At 42.8% G+C, this 15,453-nt stretch overlaps 1 protein-coding gene across 9 annotated transcripts in view; it reads right to left on the bottom strand.

The window, feature by feature from the left end:
• dennd4c (DENN/MADD domain containing 4C) overlaps window positions 1-15,453 on the bottom strand; it is a 186,961-nt gene that overhangs the window by 57,289 nt on the left and 114,219 nt on the right. For all 9 annotated transcript variants that reach the window (XR_009928275.1, XM_062449584.1, XM_062449583.1 and 6 more), the window contains one exon: window positions 2,310-3,373. Coding sequence is in view for 8 of the 9 variants with exons in the window: in XM_062449584.1 (XP_062305568.1) it covers window positions 2,310-3,373 (1,064 nt within the window). In the remaining variant the exon portion in view is untranslated. The remainder of the gene's footprint in view (window positions 1-2,309; window positions 3,374-15,453) is intronic.

The raw sequence follows: 15,453 nt of genomic DNA, 5'->3' as shown, positions 1-15,453 counted from the left end.
CAATTGATATGTAAATAAATTAATTGCTATGAAAGTGCAAAAACATTGTGCATACATGTGTGCGTAAGACATACATATACAATCACATTCCCCAAAAAGTTGGGATGCTGTGTAAAATGTAAATAAAAACAGAATGCAAGGATTTGCTCATCTCAAACCCATATGTTATTCACAATAGAACATAGAAAACATATCAAATGTTTAAACTGAGGAAATGTATCATGTCCGCAACACGTCTCAGAAGTTGGGAGGGGGCAATAAAAGGCAGGAAAAAGTATGTGTTATTAAAAAGAAACAGCTGGAGGAACATTATGCAACTAACTAGGTTAACTGCAAACGGGTCAGTAACAGATTTTGTATAAAAAGAGTATCTTAGAGAGGCAGAGTCTCTCAGAAGTAAAGATGGTCAGAGGTTCAACAATCTGCAAAAAACTGCATCTACATGTTATGGAACCATTTTAGAATAATGATCCTTAACTTAAAGTTGCGAAGACTTTGAATATCTCATCATCTACAGCCGTGGTTCCCAACCTTTTTACCTTCCCCTACTTTTACCTAAGAAAATCCCTAACCCTAACCCTTATTTTTGGAAACCGCGTCCTCCTGACTAAAGAAGAGAGGACCATCATGCTTGTTATCGGCGTTCAGTTCAAAAGCCTTCATCTCTGATGGTATGGAATGCATTAGTGCATGGGTAGCTTGGACATCTGGAAAGGCACCATCAATGCTGAGGTTTTATAGGAACATTGGCTTCCATCCAGAAAACATCTTCTTCAGGGAAGACCTTGCATATTTCAGCAAGACAATGCTAAAACACATACTGCATCTGTTACAACAGCATGGCTTCGTAGTAGAAGAGTCCGGGTGCTGAACTGGCCTGCCTGCAGTCCAGACCTGTCACCAGTTGAAAACATTTGGCGGATCATGAAATGAAAAAAAAAACAGAACTGTTGAGCAGAAAGAATCCTGTATCAAACACAAAAGGGACAACATTCTTCTCCCACAACTCCAGCAACCGTCTCCTCAGTTCCCAGACATATACAGACTATTAGGCTACGTTCAAACTGCAAGCCTTAATGTTCAATTCCGATTTATTTATCAGATCCGATTTTTTGGTGGGCTGTTCACATTGTAATTTTGCATCATGGGCACTGCACTATCTATCTATAATTACAGAAATCTGTGTGTCACTGACATCATTGCGGGCACTGTGCCCTATCTATAATTCCAGGAATCAGTGTGTGTGCCACTAATTTTATCACCGACACTGTACATTATCTATAGTTCACACAATCTGTATTTGTATGTTTAACTGACATCTTTATCACCGGGCACTGTGCACTAATGTGGCTAATATCAGATTCCAGTGTGAACTGGTCGCGGTCCTGAACTAATCTGCATGCGCAAAAGAGCAATAACAAACATGTTGACATGCATGGATGTCAGCAAAGTCAGTATTGTTCATATGTTTTTTTATAGTCATGTTCTGCAGAAGCCAGCTAACACAGTAAAACTATAGGTGAGCAATTTTTTGGCCATTTTTTCCCTATGCTCTCAAAGACTTAGGGTTAGGGTTAGGGTTAGACTCATGATGACCTGTTTCCCTTGCATTGAGAGCTCCTTCGACCGCATGTTGTGGGTTCACAGCAACAGCTTCCAATAGCAAAAGACACACTTGGAATCAACTCAGACCTTTTACCTACTTAATTGATGAACACACAAAGAATAGCCCACACCTGTCCATGAAACGGCTTTTGAGTCAATTGTCCAATTACTTTTGGTCCCTTGAAAAAGAGGGGCAACATATTATAGAGCTGTAATTCATGGACTGGAATTTGATCGACTGCAAAGATTAAATTGATTTGGGGTCTGGGGTCAAATGAGCCCTGCTCGGCGCTTCTAGTGTTAAAAGAAGAGCTACACATCGGTAAATATGGCCTTGTCCAAACTTTTTTGAGATGTGTTGCTGCCATCAACCTTTTTCTTAAAATGGTACATTTCATCACTTTAAACATTTGATATGTTTTATATGTTCTATTGTAAATAACATATGGGTTTATGAGACTTTCCAATTGCATTGTAAAAAAAAAAAAAACATTTGACAGTGTCACAACTTTTTGGTAATAGGGGTTGTATGCATGTCCTACGTACTTACATAAGACATACATATATTTACCATAAAAATGACAATGTAACAATTTATGTATGACAGTGTAATATAGTTAAATTCTTGTATGGATACAATTTCAATATTAGTTTAAATATTCTGCAATTAAACATTAATAACATTTTGTAAGAACTGCACTCACCTCATCATCAGAGTAGGAATAGGCAGAGGCTACTGCTCCCCACACTTTGCTAGCCACACTGGCTGCCTGTTTCATACCCAACTTCAGCACATCCATCTTGGGCCCAGAAAGCAGGGCATCCATCTTCATTCCAGAGAAAGAGTTGATGACTGAGCCTAAAGAGCCACTTTGGGATGACTTCACCAGAGCCGTCAGAGATGATGATCTCTGACTAGGGCTGGTTGCAGAGCTCTTTGTCTTGACGGCAAAAGTCTTGGAACGTGTGACGGCCAATGGGCTGCATTGTACTGTGTTACAAGACAAGTCTGAAGGGGATTTCATGGGAGCCACAGGAAGACTGGATCTCCGCTCAAGGGGCTGTTTGGCTGGGGGAGTGTTGCTGGAGTCATCCTGGATCTGCTCAAGCTCCATGCTGGATGACATTATGCTTAGAGGGCTCTGCAGGCTCATGTACATTTCAATCTCTTCTGCCAGATTGCGGGAAACTACAGGAGGAGAATGCGGACGCTCATGGCTGGTCACAGAGGCAGACTCATCACTCTTTGACACCAAGCGTGAAAGGGGGTCAGCACCCACCTCTACATCCTCCCTCTCTAGGATGCCACCCCCATTGTTTTCATCTTCTTCCTCCTGCAGTCTCTTCCTGCCTTCTTCATTCCTCTCCTGTTTTTCAGTTTTTTCACCATCTAAAGTAGTAGTGTCCATTGTTGGAAGTTTGTCCTGTAACAGTTTCCCTGGTATTAGACCCGGCCCTTCCTCAGAATCTTCCTCAAAGTCTTTAAATAGGGCTTTGGCTGCACTGAAATGTGAACTGGTGTCTCCAGAAAGGGCTGTGGCTAGAATACGGGCATCAGCACTCATGCGGATTGCAATGTTGTCTACCCCCTTCTCTAGAAGCATGCCAGCTCGGCTCTCAGCACTGAAACTGCAGCTGCGCTCAGAGAAGGTATTCTGACAATGGTGCTGCGGCACTGCAGTCTCCCCTGCCCTTGCTGGTGGAATGTATTTCTCAGATAGGTACACTTCTTCACTCTTCTTGTGCAGTGTGAAGAATTGGACGGCACCTAAGTGATACAAGCAGACAGATGTAGTTCAGGCCTAGCTAAATGGTTAATTCAACTGCCCTGAAAGCAAGTTTTTTCACATAAAATAAAATTAGAATCATTGCATGGCATTAAACACTTTGGGTTCTAATGCAAAAGCTTGTGAGAAAAAGGAAGTTGTCTGTTAGGGGGACTGATGAGATCTACATCAGACTTGTCTCTCTTAACTGCTGGTTGGCTCGCTTCTGCACAGAACAGGGTTTAGGATTTGTAAATAATTGGTCTCGTTTCTGGGCCAAACTTGGCTTGTTGAGAGGTGACGGACTCCACCCAAGCTGGAGTTGTGCTTTTCTTTTGTCTAGGAATATTGAAGCTATTTTAGAGCAGACCTGACACTCAATAGAACAAGCCAGGCCAGAGTCTCTTAGAGAGTCTGATAGGTATGTTGCGAGTTGTTTGGGGCGATAGCTTAGTTTGTAGTGTAGTCAGTGTGGTTGCTGATGTAGTTTTTCCCATTGAGACGGTGTCGGTCCCCCTCCCCTTTTCCAAAAAATCTCGGCCTTCAATTATTAGGAATTATACCAATTTAACTAGCCCTGCTCCCCCGTTGTCCATACTACTAAGTTTGCTGCAAACAGTGCCACCTTTTCAGAGGAAATATCTATGACTAAAGCCGCCAAAAACCCATACTGGAATATTGGGCTCCTAAACATCAGATCCCTATACACAAAGGCCGTTTTGATTAATGATCTGATGTCTGAATGCAGCCTGGACCTGATTGGACTCACCGAAACCTGGTTAAAACCTGTTGAATATTCCCCCCTGAATGAATCATCGCCTCCGGATTTCGCGTACTCACACATTCCTTGCGTCTCAAAGAAAGGTGGTGGTGTTGCTATGATATATGAAGCCAGATTCAACCTCAGCCTAAAATCTGTGAACACCTTCAAAACATTTGAAATAATTAGCATGAAACCACCAACTACATTAAAGAGGATTAATTACATTTAGTCATTTAGCAGACACTCTTATCCAGAGCGACTTACAGTAAGTACCGGAACATTCCCCCCGAGGCAAGTAGGGTGAAGTGCCTTGCCCAAGGACACAACATCATTTGGCACGGCCGGGAATCGAACTGGCAACCTTCTGATTACAAGCCCGCTTCCCTAACCGCTCAGCCACCTGACTCCCACCGGATTAATGCTACTACTCCTGTCCCCCCCCCCTCATTTTGTATAGCCTTTAGATCTTGTGACTTGTGTATACTGATAACATCTTGGATGACCCAAAAGAACCTTTAAGTAAGGCCTTCACTGCTCTCACACAGGTGGTTTTCAAACCTACCCATCTTCACTCGCACACATTATATTTAGTTCTCACATGAGTAATTGAGATTACTGACCTCATTGTCCACGCCCGCAATCCTATATTATCAGACCATTGCCTGGTTACCTTCAAAATAGACCTATGCCAGAGCCTTAGAGGCACTCAGAAAATGTATACTAGCCGTTACATATCCCCAAACACAGTTATGGAACTGGCTAGTATTCTACCCGCTGCACTAGAAGCCCCTTAATGTCCCAAATAAATCATTAAATGCTAAAACTAGGGATCTGAATTTTGTTCTTCAGCTATTGCTAGACTCTGTTGCCCTACTCAAACCTAGGAAAAGAAAGGATAAGAAATTGGCTCCATGGTATTCAGAGGAAACCCGCACTCTCAAAAAGTCCACTAGAAAATTAGAACGCAAGTGGCGTACCACTTAATTGGAGGTTTTCCGCCTGGCCTGGAAGGACAGCCTACTGGAGTACAAGCAAGCCCTCATCAGTTCCAGATCAGAATACTTCTCTAAATTGATTAGAAAGAACCAGCACAGCGCTAAATTCCTGTTTGATACCGTTGCAAAACTCACTAAGAAAAGTACACACGATGTTAGTACAGATCTCTCTCCCAATGATTTTATAGAATTCTTTGACCACAAAATCTATGCAATTAGGGACAAACTACAGACCAGCCCTGGACGAATGGCCATGCACACCGAATTTTCCTCTATACCAAGCATGCTGCATGTTGAGGCTCTCACTGACTTTAACCCTATTTCTATGGAAGCGTTCATAAAGCTGATAGATTCATCAAAACCTACCAGTTGCCTTCTCGATCCTCTCCCTGCCACACTTCGTAAGGAACTCCTTCCTATTATTGGACCACCCATGATTAGTATTATTAATGAATCTAAACGTAACTGGCCAAGTCCCTTACGATTTTTAAACAAGCAATTATTAAGCCCCTACTTAAAAAAACAAACCTGGATCCCAGTTGTATTAGCAACTACAGGCCAATTTCATATTTGCCATTTATCTCAAAAATTCTAGAAAAAGTTGTGGTACAACAGCTCACTGAGCACTTTTCCTCAAATCAGCTTTATGAACCTCTCCAGTCTGGATTTTGTCTTCACCACAGCACTGAAACTGCATTAGCCAAGGTAGTCAATGATCTACTTTTAGCCTCTGACACAGGCTCTATCTCTGTCCTGGTTCTCCTAGACCTAAGTGCAGCTTTTGACACTGTGGATCATCCAATTCTCCTGCAACGTAAGGAGAACTATGTTGGGATTTCTGGTACTTCACTTCAGTGGTTTCGATTAGGGCGGAACAATTTCAGAAAATAACAATCGCGATTAATTTGCAATTGCGATTTAATATGCAATTATTATATGATGTAGGCCTATTATTAATATAGATATATACTAGCCTACTGTTCTCAAGTCAGCAACATAACACACAAAGTTCAGAAAAACTAAGGAGAACATCGCCTGTAGCCTACCTCATAGAAAATATTTTGGTAAATCAAAGCTAAACTAGAAACGTATACGCTTTAGTTGCAGTTTCTTAACTAAAGCTAGCTAGCTAGCTACCGTTTTGGAAAAATAATTTGCGCTGTGGAGACAGTCGGAAATATTTAGAACTCACATTTAGTCATTTAGCAGACGCTCTTATCCAGCACTCACGCATCTAAAAGGTTAAATCTTAGAAAAGAAACACTGTCTGAACATTTCTGATCCAGTCAGTAGCCTAACAGAAACAGTATGGCACGGTCAGCCATAGTGATCCTACTGTATGTGTATCACCGAGGGGCATCATATCTTTGTGATGAACGCTGTTACTGCTTAGTAGTACATACATATGAAGTTAGGCTTTGAAACATTTCGATCAGTAATCCTGTCAGGTGTTATTTGGCTTATTTGACACACTGGTGTTCAGCATTTTAGCTATGTATCATACATGGCTTTGTGGTGGGGTTTTTTAGGGCCGAATTAGGTTGGTAGTGTTGCCCCGTGAGGTAGGAACGTTAGCCAGGCAGGTTTTGCACAATACTTGACACTGCGAAGCATATTTTTTAAAGGAAAAATTGGCAACGTGTCTGTAGTGTCAGGTCCTGTCGAGCCTGAGGCCATCGTACAGGTCAAGGTAAAGTGTAACGTGCAAAGTTGATCCTTCGTCTGCAAACCGCGTTACTCTTGCGTCACACTCACTTGTTCTGTAGTAAGATGTCGTTTAGTTAATTCAGTCTTAGTTTAAATTGAGTTTGTGTGTGTTCGCATAACGCAGGCAGTTTTTGCATCAGTAAACACATCAATTCATGAAAATGACTTAATGTATTAATCTATACTGAAAATAAAGTATCTACTTTATATTGTCTTGGTCATAGTTAGGTAGCCAGCAATTCATACATAAAGAAAACCCTTTGAAAGTAGCTGTTTCAATTTTGTGCAAGCATTGTCAATCAGCACTGCTCATCTGGCCATATCTGTGTTGTAATCTAATAGCAATATGAACATTTGCTTCTATGTGACATTTACCCAAAGTAAATCCTCATTAGATGATGCAGAGCAATGGAAATCAAATCCCTTTAATCTATATAGGGCTAAACCGTAGTTTGTGTAGCTTTGTAGAATATAATTGTAAGAATTGTTTTGTCATTAGCTAAGATTTTTCATGATACAGAGTAGTGTTGTCACAATACAAAAATGTGGATGTCGATACTGATACCAAGTGTAGTATCGCAGTACTCAATACTGAAACAATACTAATGATTTAATTGAAATTGAGTATTTCATTATAATTTTTTTGACAATGGTTTTGTTTATTTTCAACTGTAACTTTTTACAATGTGTATAGAAATGTAAGCATAAATTAAATGGTTTCCCCAGGTGGTTGAATCCCTGAACCACTGTTCCCTGTGTTCTCAGTGTAAGAGACTGTGGTAAAGATTAAATGTAAAATAATGAATGAAACAACTTTTCAAGGTGCGCTTCTCAGGAGTAAATCCTAACGTGCGTAAGATGATTATCCTAAAATAATAACACCCACTAACCTGCTTATCGTACAGTGCAATAGGCTATAGTTTATTTGTGCCTGCAACAAAATGTAAGGTTGTTAACACCAGAAGTGCCGAGAGGGGTCATTTTGGCCCAGTGTTTTTTTTTTTTCTTTTTTACTTGATCAAATTCCAGGACCCTGCTTTTCCTCTCCAGGAACCATCACCTTATCGTGGTGGAGAGGTTTGTGTGTCCTTATGAACCTGAGGGCTGTGTTGTCTGGAGCCATGTGCTCCTGGTAGAATCTCCCAAGGCAAAAAAACATTCTTAGTTTGGCCTCTCACCTTAGACCACTCTAAGGTGAGAGGCCAGACTAAGAATGGTTCAAGAAGACTTACATGGAAAAAAACTTTACCTGGAGCCAGGCCCAGAAAGAGGGCCTGCCCACAAGTGCATGGTGGCCGGTTTGGCCACGGAGCCTGGCCGGGCACAGCCCGAAGAAGCAACGTGGCACCCCCCTCTACATCCTTTGGGCCCATCACCCAGGGAGAAACCGTGGGAGTCTGATGCGCTGCTACACGGGTGGCAGTGAAGGCCAGCGCCCTCGACGGATCATACCCAGGGGCAAAGGCTAGCTCTGGGAACGTGGAACTTCACCTTGCTGGGGGGGAGGAGCCAGAACTGGTGATGGAGGTGGATTACCTCTACGCACAGTCATGGCTCTGGACTGTACTCCTGGATAGGGGATGGACTCTATGTTGGAGTTTACCCTGGTGGATGAGAGGGTCGCCTCCCTACGCTTACAGGTTGTGTGTGTGTGTGTGTGGGGGGGGGGGGGGACTCTGACTGTCTGTGCATATGCACTGAACAGAAGTTTGGAGTATTCAGCTTTTTTCAGACCCTGAATGGAGTCCTGTATATAGTGCTGCTGGGAAACTTCAACGCGCACGTGGGAAATGACAGGGACACCTGGAAAGGCGTGATTGGGAGGAACGGCCAACCCGATCTTAACCTGAATGGATGTTTGTTGTTGGATTTCTAGTCACGGATTATCTATAACAAACACCATGTTCAAACATAAGGAAGCTCATAACTATACGTGGTACCAGAGCACCCCAGGCCGAAGGTCAATGATCGATTCTGTAATTGTGTCGTCAGATCTGAGGCCATATGTTTTGGACACCTGGGTGAAGAGAAGGGAACAGCTGTCAACCAATCACCATCTGGTGGCAATTTGGGTCAGGGGGTGGGGGAAGACTTTGGACAGACCTGGTAAGCCCAAGCGAGTAGTGCGGGTGAACTGGGAATGTTTGGAGGAGGGCCCTGTCCGGGAGATCTTCAACTCACACCTCCGGCGGAGTTTCTCAGCCATCCCTGCGGTGGTTGGGGGCATTGAACCAGAGTGGGCAATGTTCAGAGCCTCCATTGCTGAAGCCGCGGTGGAGAGCTGCGGCCTCAAGGTCTTAGTTGCCTCAAGGGGCGGTAACACTCAAACATTGTGGTGGACACTGGTGGTCAGGGAAGCCGTCCGACTGAAGAAAGAGACCTTCCAGGATGTTGTCCCCGAGGTCTCCGGAGGCAGTTGCAAGGTACCAACAGGCCCGAAGGGCTGCGGCTTCTTCTGTGAGAGAGGCAAAGCAGTGGGTGTGGGAGAAGTTCGGAGATGACAAGGAGAAGGACTTTCAGTCCGCACCAAGGTGATTCTGCCACCTCAGGAAGGTGGAACCATCCAAGCCAGGGTTTTTCCTGCATAGAGAAAATGTTGGCGCGCGCCAAAGCCGTTTTCCCGAGCGCCAATGACAAATCCCAAGCGCCAAAGGCAAAAAAGTCTGCGATGAAGAAAAAACGCTGTGTTCATCACGCGTGCAATGCATGTCAGCGAATATGTTCTCAATAGTATGTTTCAAGTAGGCTACAGCCGAACCCTCGTTCTGTTTTGATCAATAGTAATCGAGTTGATAAGCGTGTCTTCTTGTCTGATCAATACGCAACTGTGAGGTGCGCGAATGGACAGAGCGGCCAGTAAACTGTCGTTCCGCTGCGAGGGCCAGCGCGACGTGAACGAATACACCTGTACAAATGCAAATGAAATTTCCACTCAAAATGCTGACAAAAGTTTGATTTACGATTTCCAACGCAGCCTGACCTCCATTGGTATTCTTAACCTGGAATGATAATATATAGTGCAGTGTTTCCTCTATGGAAAAATCTCTGGCGCCACGGTATCAGAAATCAGGCTGTACACATTTTTGGGCCGTCTATCAGCAGTGATTGTTAGAGTGCATGTCGGAGAATTGCACGGACACGCGCTTCACACCGCAGTTGAGATTGGGTGTGTGCGTCCTTGAGAACTGTAAGTCGTATAACTTATGTTGTTATTGTATAAGTCTATAGTTCTTGCAAATTTAAATCAAGTAAAATGGTGATTTTCGTTGTTTCTATTCTTCCCCTTCCCCCTGCTAGCTAAATTGTCTGTTGATTCGATAACGATTGCTGCCCTTGCTCAGGTTTGTATTTTAGGTGCATTATTATGCTGAAGTTGTTTTAATTAATAAAAAGTGTGTTTATTGTTATTATTTGCTACAGAATGCTTAGCCTATCAAGATCAAATGAAGCAGGCAGTGTACATGCTTCAGAGTGGCCTACCTTAATCAATAGGCTAGACTACTGACCATTTACAATAAATTGTTACGTCAATTATTAATTGGCAGCATTTATGCCATTTAGAACATACTTTATGAGTGTAAGGTGTCTTTAAGTAGCCTAACTTTATTGCTTTAGGGGAAATAGGACGAAAATATGTGCAATATTACATTAGCTATTAGACTATTACATTAACCTGTTCCGAAATATAGGTTAAGTTTCGGGGAACACCTGGGAATAAATACATTGATTAGAAAAAAGAAGAGGAAAAAAAAAATATATATATATACATGTTTTGTTTTTGTTTTTTGGCGCACCGAAGACCCATTTTGACCCAGGAAAAACCCTGCAAGCTGTACACAGCAAAAATGGGATGCTGTTGACCTCAACTGAGGAAGTTATTGGACGGTGGAAAGATCACTTTGAAGAACTCCTAAATCCCACCATGTCCCCTAGGATGGATTTCCCTGGGGGTGTTCACTGAGGTAGTCAAACAGCTCCACAGTGGCAAAGCCCCGGGGATTGATGAGATCCGACCAGAAATGCTATAAGCTTTGGATGTGGAGGGGATGTCTGTTGGAAAAATTGAAGATGTAACTGTTATCCTGTATAAGAATGATTCTGAGCTCAGTATTCCTTGGGTGCAAAGAGAGGCCTACCCCCAAATCTGAACTCTGGGTAAACATACAAGACCCTTATCTTGGGGCTGAGGACTAAGTCGCTTTGGATAAAAGTGTCTGCTAAATTCATAAATGTAAATAAATGTAAGAAGAGGGGGGTTTTGGTTGTTTTAAGGAGATACTGTGAGACAAGGGCTAGTGACCATTTGCTTGACACTTATGTGAAGGAGCTTTTACAACATCAGGACTGGAGATCCTGTTGTTGTGTTTCAATCAGGGTTGATGTCGTAAACACGCATGCAGGTAAACATGCATGCACACACGAGCGCCAGGTCTTTGCAAGGGAGCCAATGAAAGAAGAGCCATGGGACATTTTCAGTGTGCGAATTGCGGGGGGGTTTGGGGGGGTCTGACCCCCCCGATTAAGGCTCGGACCCCCCCAAAAGAGGTAAAAACCACAGGTCGGGGGGGTCGATACATTTCGTTCTTACCTGTAATCGTAAATATTACAATATATTTACCATATTCATTCAGTAACAGGTTGGCGATACACAGAAATGTTGACTTTATGGCAGGGAATATCACACACAGTATTACACTGACTGCCATTTAGTCAAAATTCACTCAATAAACACAGCGCGAGTGACAAGTGCCCAATACAACTCAAGAAACAGCGCGAGTGACCAGGCAGTGTACACTGCTGGTTCAATCACCTCAGTGTAGCTACGTAGCGGTACGTTCCGCATCGTGAGAAAGTTCAAGAAAGGCAAGTTATCTAATACCCCCCAAAAATCTGTCACAAATGTATTTGTAATGGCAATTAGCTGTATAATATTCACAAGAATGTTAATGATAGAAACATGGTTAACCACCCACCAACTTAAAAGGTAGCTATCGCTAGCTCTGTATCAAGCAAGATAGCTTAATTTATCTGTCTCATTGGTTGTCAGAATCTGGAGAGATTTCCAACTACCGTATTTTGTGATGAACAGTCAGATATGTTCCTCTGGTAGTTTTGTAAAGATCAACTTTTTTATTTCAGAAAGAAATGACTACAATAGTGTTTGTAGTTTTAGTAGTGCGTGTGTGTGTGCCATTGCCGTTTACTTGGTTGGGGCGGCGGCAGGGGTGAACGTCATTCCGGAGGCGGGGGGGGGGGGCACTGAGTTGACCCCCCCGATTGTCATTGTATAATTCGCACACTGGACATTTGCATGACTTTGTTTTAACCAATGACTGTCAAGTTCGGGTCTGTTTAAATAGGTAGCTAGCACAACATGCTAGCATACAAACTTTGTAGCACAATGGCTTGTGAAGTTTTTGTCTCCTTGTGGGCTGGCCGCAAGCGATAAAGCTTTCTTAACTTGTTCACCGACTGATGTTGTTGTTCACCGTGCAATGCTTGATAGCTAAATATTTCTGACATTTTGGTACTTCGAGATGGATTTCAACATCCTTTCCATCATCCAGAACTAAGAACTGACATTGTGCAGACGTGCACGACGATGGAGAACCTCGCAGCAAATATGGCTGTTTAAAAAGAGGCCACGGAATTCTGGACTAGCTATGAGGCACAGCTTTCGATGCAGCTGTGCCTCATAGCTAGTGTGAAGTTGAGAAGAACTGACATTGTGCAGACGTGCACGATGATGGAGAACCTCGCAGCAAATATGGCCGTTTAAAAAGAGGCCACGGAATTCTGGACTAGCTATGAGGCACAGCTTTCGATGGACAAGGTAAGAATACAATTGTATATATATCTGCAACTTTTGTGTTCCAAATTGAAAAATTCCACAGTGGAGTCGTTAAAGATGCACTGAGGTCCTATATTAGCTAAGACCCGGTGAAAGACCCAGTGAAGCGAGTATGGTGTCCTATATTAGCAAAGACCCGGTGAAAGACCCAGTGAAGCGAGTATATGTATCCTATTTTACTAAGACTTAGTGATCGATGACGTATCAATGAAATAAAAACTGATGCAGAAATACCCGGTGAAGTAAATAGGCAGTGTCGTATGTACAGAGACCTGGTGATTTGTGACGTATCAGTGAAGTAAATACCTTTGCTAAAATCCTATATATATATATATCAGTGAAGAGTATGTGCATTCTTCGACTCCACCTGCAGGTGGATCACAGACTTCCTGTCTGACAGGAAGCAGTGCGTTAAGCTGGGAACACAAGTCTCTGACTCCCGGTCCATCAGCACCGGATCTCCTCAGGGATGCGTCCTTTCCCTTCTGCTCTTCTCCCTGTACACCAACAGCTGCACCTCCAGTCATCCGTCTGTCAAACTTCTGAAGTTTGCGGACGACACCACCCTCATTGGGCTCATCTCTGACGGGGATGAGTCTGACTATAGGTGGGAAGCTGACAACCTGGTGACCTGGTGTAGCCAGAACAACTTAGAGCTCATTGCTCTTAAGACAGTGGAGATGGTTGTGGACTTCAAGAAGAATACAGCCCCACTCACCCCCATCACCCTGTGTGACTCCCCAGTCAACACTGTGGAGTCCTTCCACTTCCTGGGCACCATCCTCTCCCAGGACCTCAAGTGGGAACTGAACATCAGCTCCCTCACCAAAAAAGCACATCAGAGGATGTACTTCCTACAGCAAATTCAACCTGCCAAAGACAATGATGGTGCACTTCTACACAGCCATCATTGAGTCCATCCTCACCTCCTCCATCACCATCTGGTACGCTGCTGCCACTGCCAAGGACAAGAGCAGACTGCAACGTATCATCCGCACTGCTGAGAAGGTGATCGGCTGCAATCTGCCTACCCTCGAGGACCTGCACACCTCGAGGACCCTGAGGCGTGCGAGGAAGATTGTGGCCGACCCCTCCCACCCTGGTCACTCCCTGTTCCAGCTACTCCCCTCTGGCAGAAGGCTGCGGTCCATCAGGACCAAAACCTCACGCCATAAGAACAGTTTCTTTCCATCTGCTACTGGCCTCTTCAACAAGGCCAAGGACTCCCATTGACATTCATTCACTTATTTAACTATTATAAGTCCATCTAATGGCAATTACAGTATGCATAAGCCACCTTATCTCAGTATCCGATTGCACTATGCTGACCACTCATGCTGCTCATTCTTATTCTTATTTTTATATATTTTATTTTATATTTAAATTGTTGTATTCTTAGATTGTTTAGTTCTTAGAAATAGTTAAACTTTTGTACTTTTACTTAATTTAAGATTCGTATACGTTTAGTGTTTTGCACCTCCCTGCCACAGTAAAGTCTGTGTTTGTATAACATACATGGCGAATAAACCGAATTCTGATTCTGATTCAACTAAAACCTGTGAAATATTGGTGAAGCGAAATGTGTTAAAAAAAATTTTGAGGAGCTTAAAGACATAGTGAAGTACATAGCACAGTTCAGAGTCGATTTGAGGGAGATTACCGTAATAAACCTCCGTGCCGCACGTTAAAATAAAGATAAAAGATGTTTCGCGAATGTTGTTAGGAGCAAAGGTGCTGCATATATGTGTTTGATGCTGCTGAGGTTGTTTTGCTGAAATGTCTTAGTTTGGTGGTAGTATTACCTAATCAAATGGACTAGTTGAAGACTTGTCCAACCAGAACTCTGATATGTGTAAACATCTCTGACGAGTAATCTTAGGTGCATATGTGGAGGGTAGAATTGTTCCTAGAAAGAAATCAGAAGGCTGACATGATTCTGGCGAATTTGCCAGTCCGCTGTCTGTTGAAGTATTTTACAAATTGCTAGGGTAGCTTTGGGATCTGAGAGGAAAGGATCCAGGCTGTGGGTTTGTTAGCTAATAGCTAAGGGCTAACTACTCTCCGGTGAAAACGTGGAGGAAGTGCATTCTGCTCTGTCCTGAGACAAAAAGAGTACAGGAAGTTAGATTTGCAACTATGGCAACAACATTTGTAGCTAACAAACTTACAGACAGACTCAACAGCGATGGCAGCGGGTACAGGCTCGTAAAGGAATTGCAGCTTGACAATTGATAGTGGGTAAACCGCATAGCACATGCGCAGACGTAAATTGAGAAATTGACAAATTTGAATAGAATTTGACATACTAATTTGGTTACTTTTAAAATATGTTACATGATGAGTATTTTGATACAATTGTTAACAAGATTTTTGTTTGTATGAGTATATTTTACATGAGTTACAGAAATTCGTAGCAGATGGAGAAAGGTGGGGGCTAAAATAATCCCGTTACGTTTAAGTTTTACAAAGGTGATCCCAGAGGGTATAATTCTGCATAATTATGTGAGTATTAATGCTGATAGATGTGTTCGTTTACATGAATTTTAAGTTTGGTGGTTAACAAATGCGTGATCAACATTTGTTATCAATCTTAGTCAAACAGGGAGGTTTTTTAAAGACCAGAACTTGTATTTATAAGCGGAAAATCTGTGATGTTTGACAGTATTCAGTAAAAATGCAGAAATTGAACCCCTGGTTTATAAATTGGTTCTAATTACATTGGAAAAGTTATACTAGAGTGAAATTAAGTGACTAGAAGGTAAACGG

This window comes from Osmerus eperlanus, chromosome 23, assembly GCF_963692335.1.
Source record: "Osmerus eperlanus chromosome 23, fOsmEpe2.1, whole genome shotgun sequence".
In the NCBI taxonomy this organism is placed as follows: Eukaryota; Metazoa; Chordata; class Actinopteri; order Osmeriformes; family Osmeridae; genus Osmerus; species Osmerus eperlanus.
The sequence above is the reverse complement of the archived record's forward strand: the minus strand, read 5'-3'. Positions and strand labels throughout refer to the sequence as shown.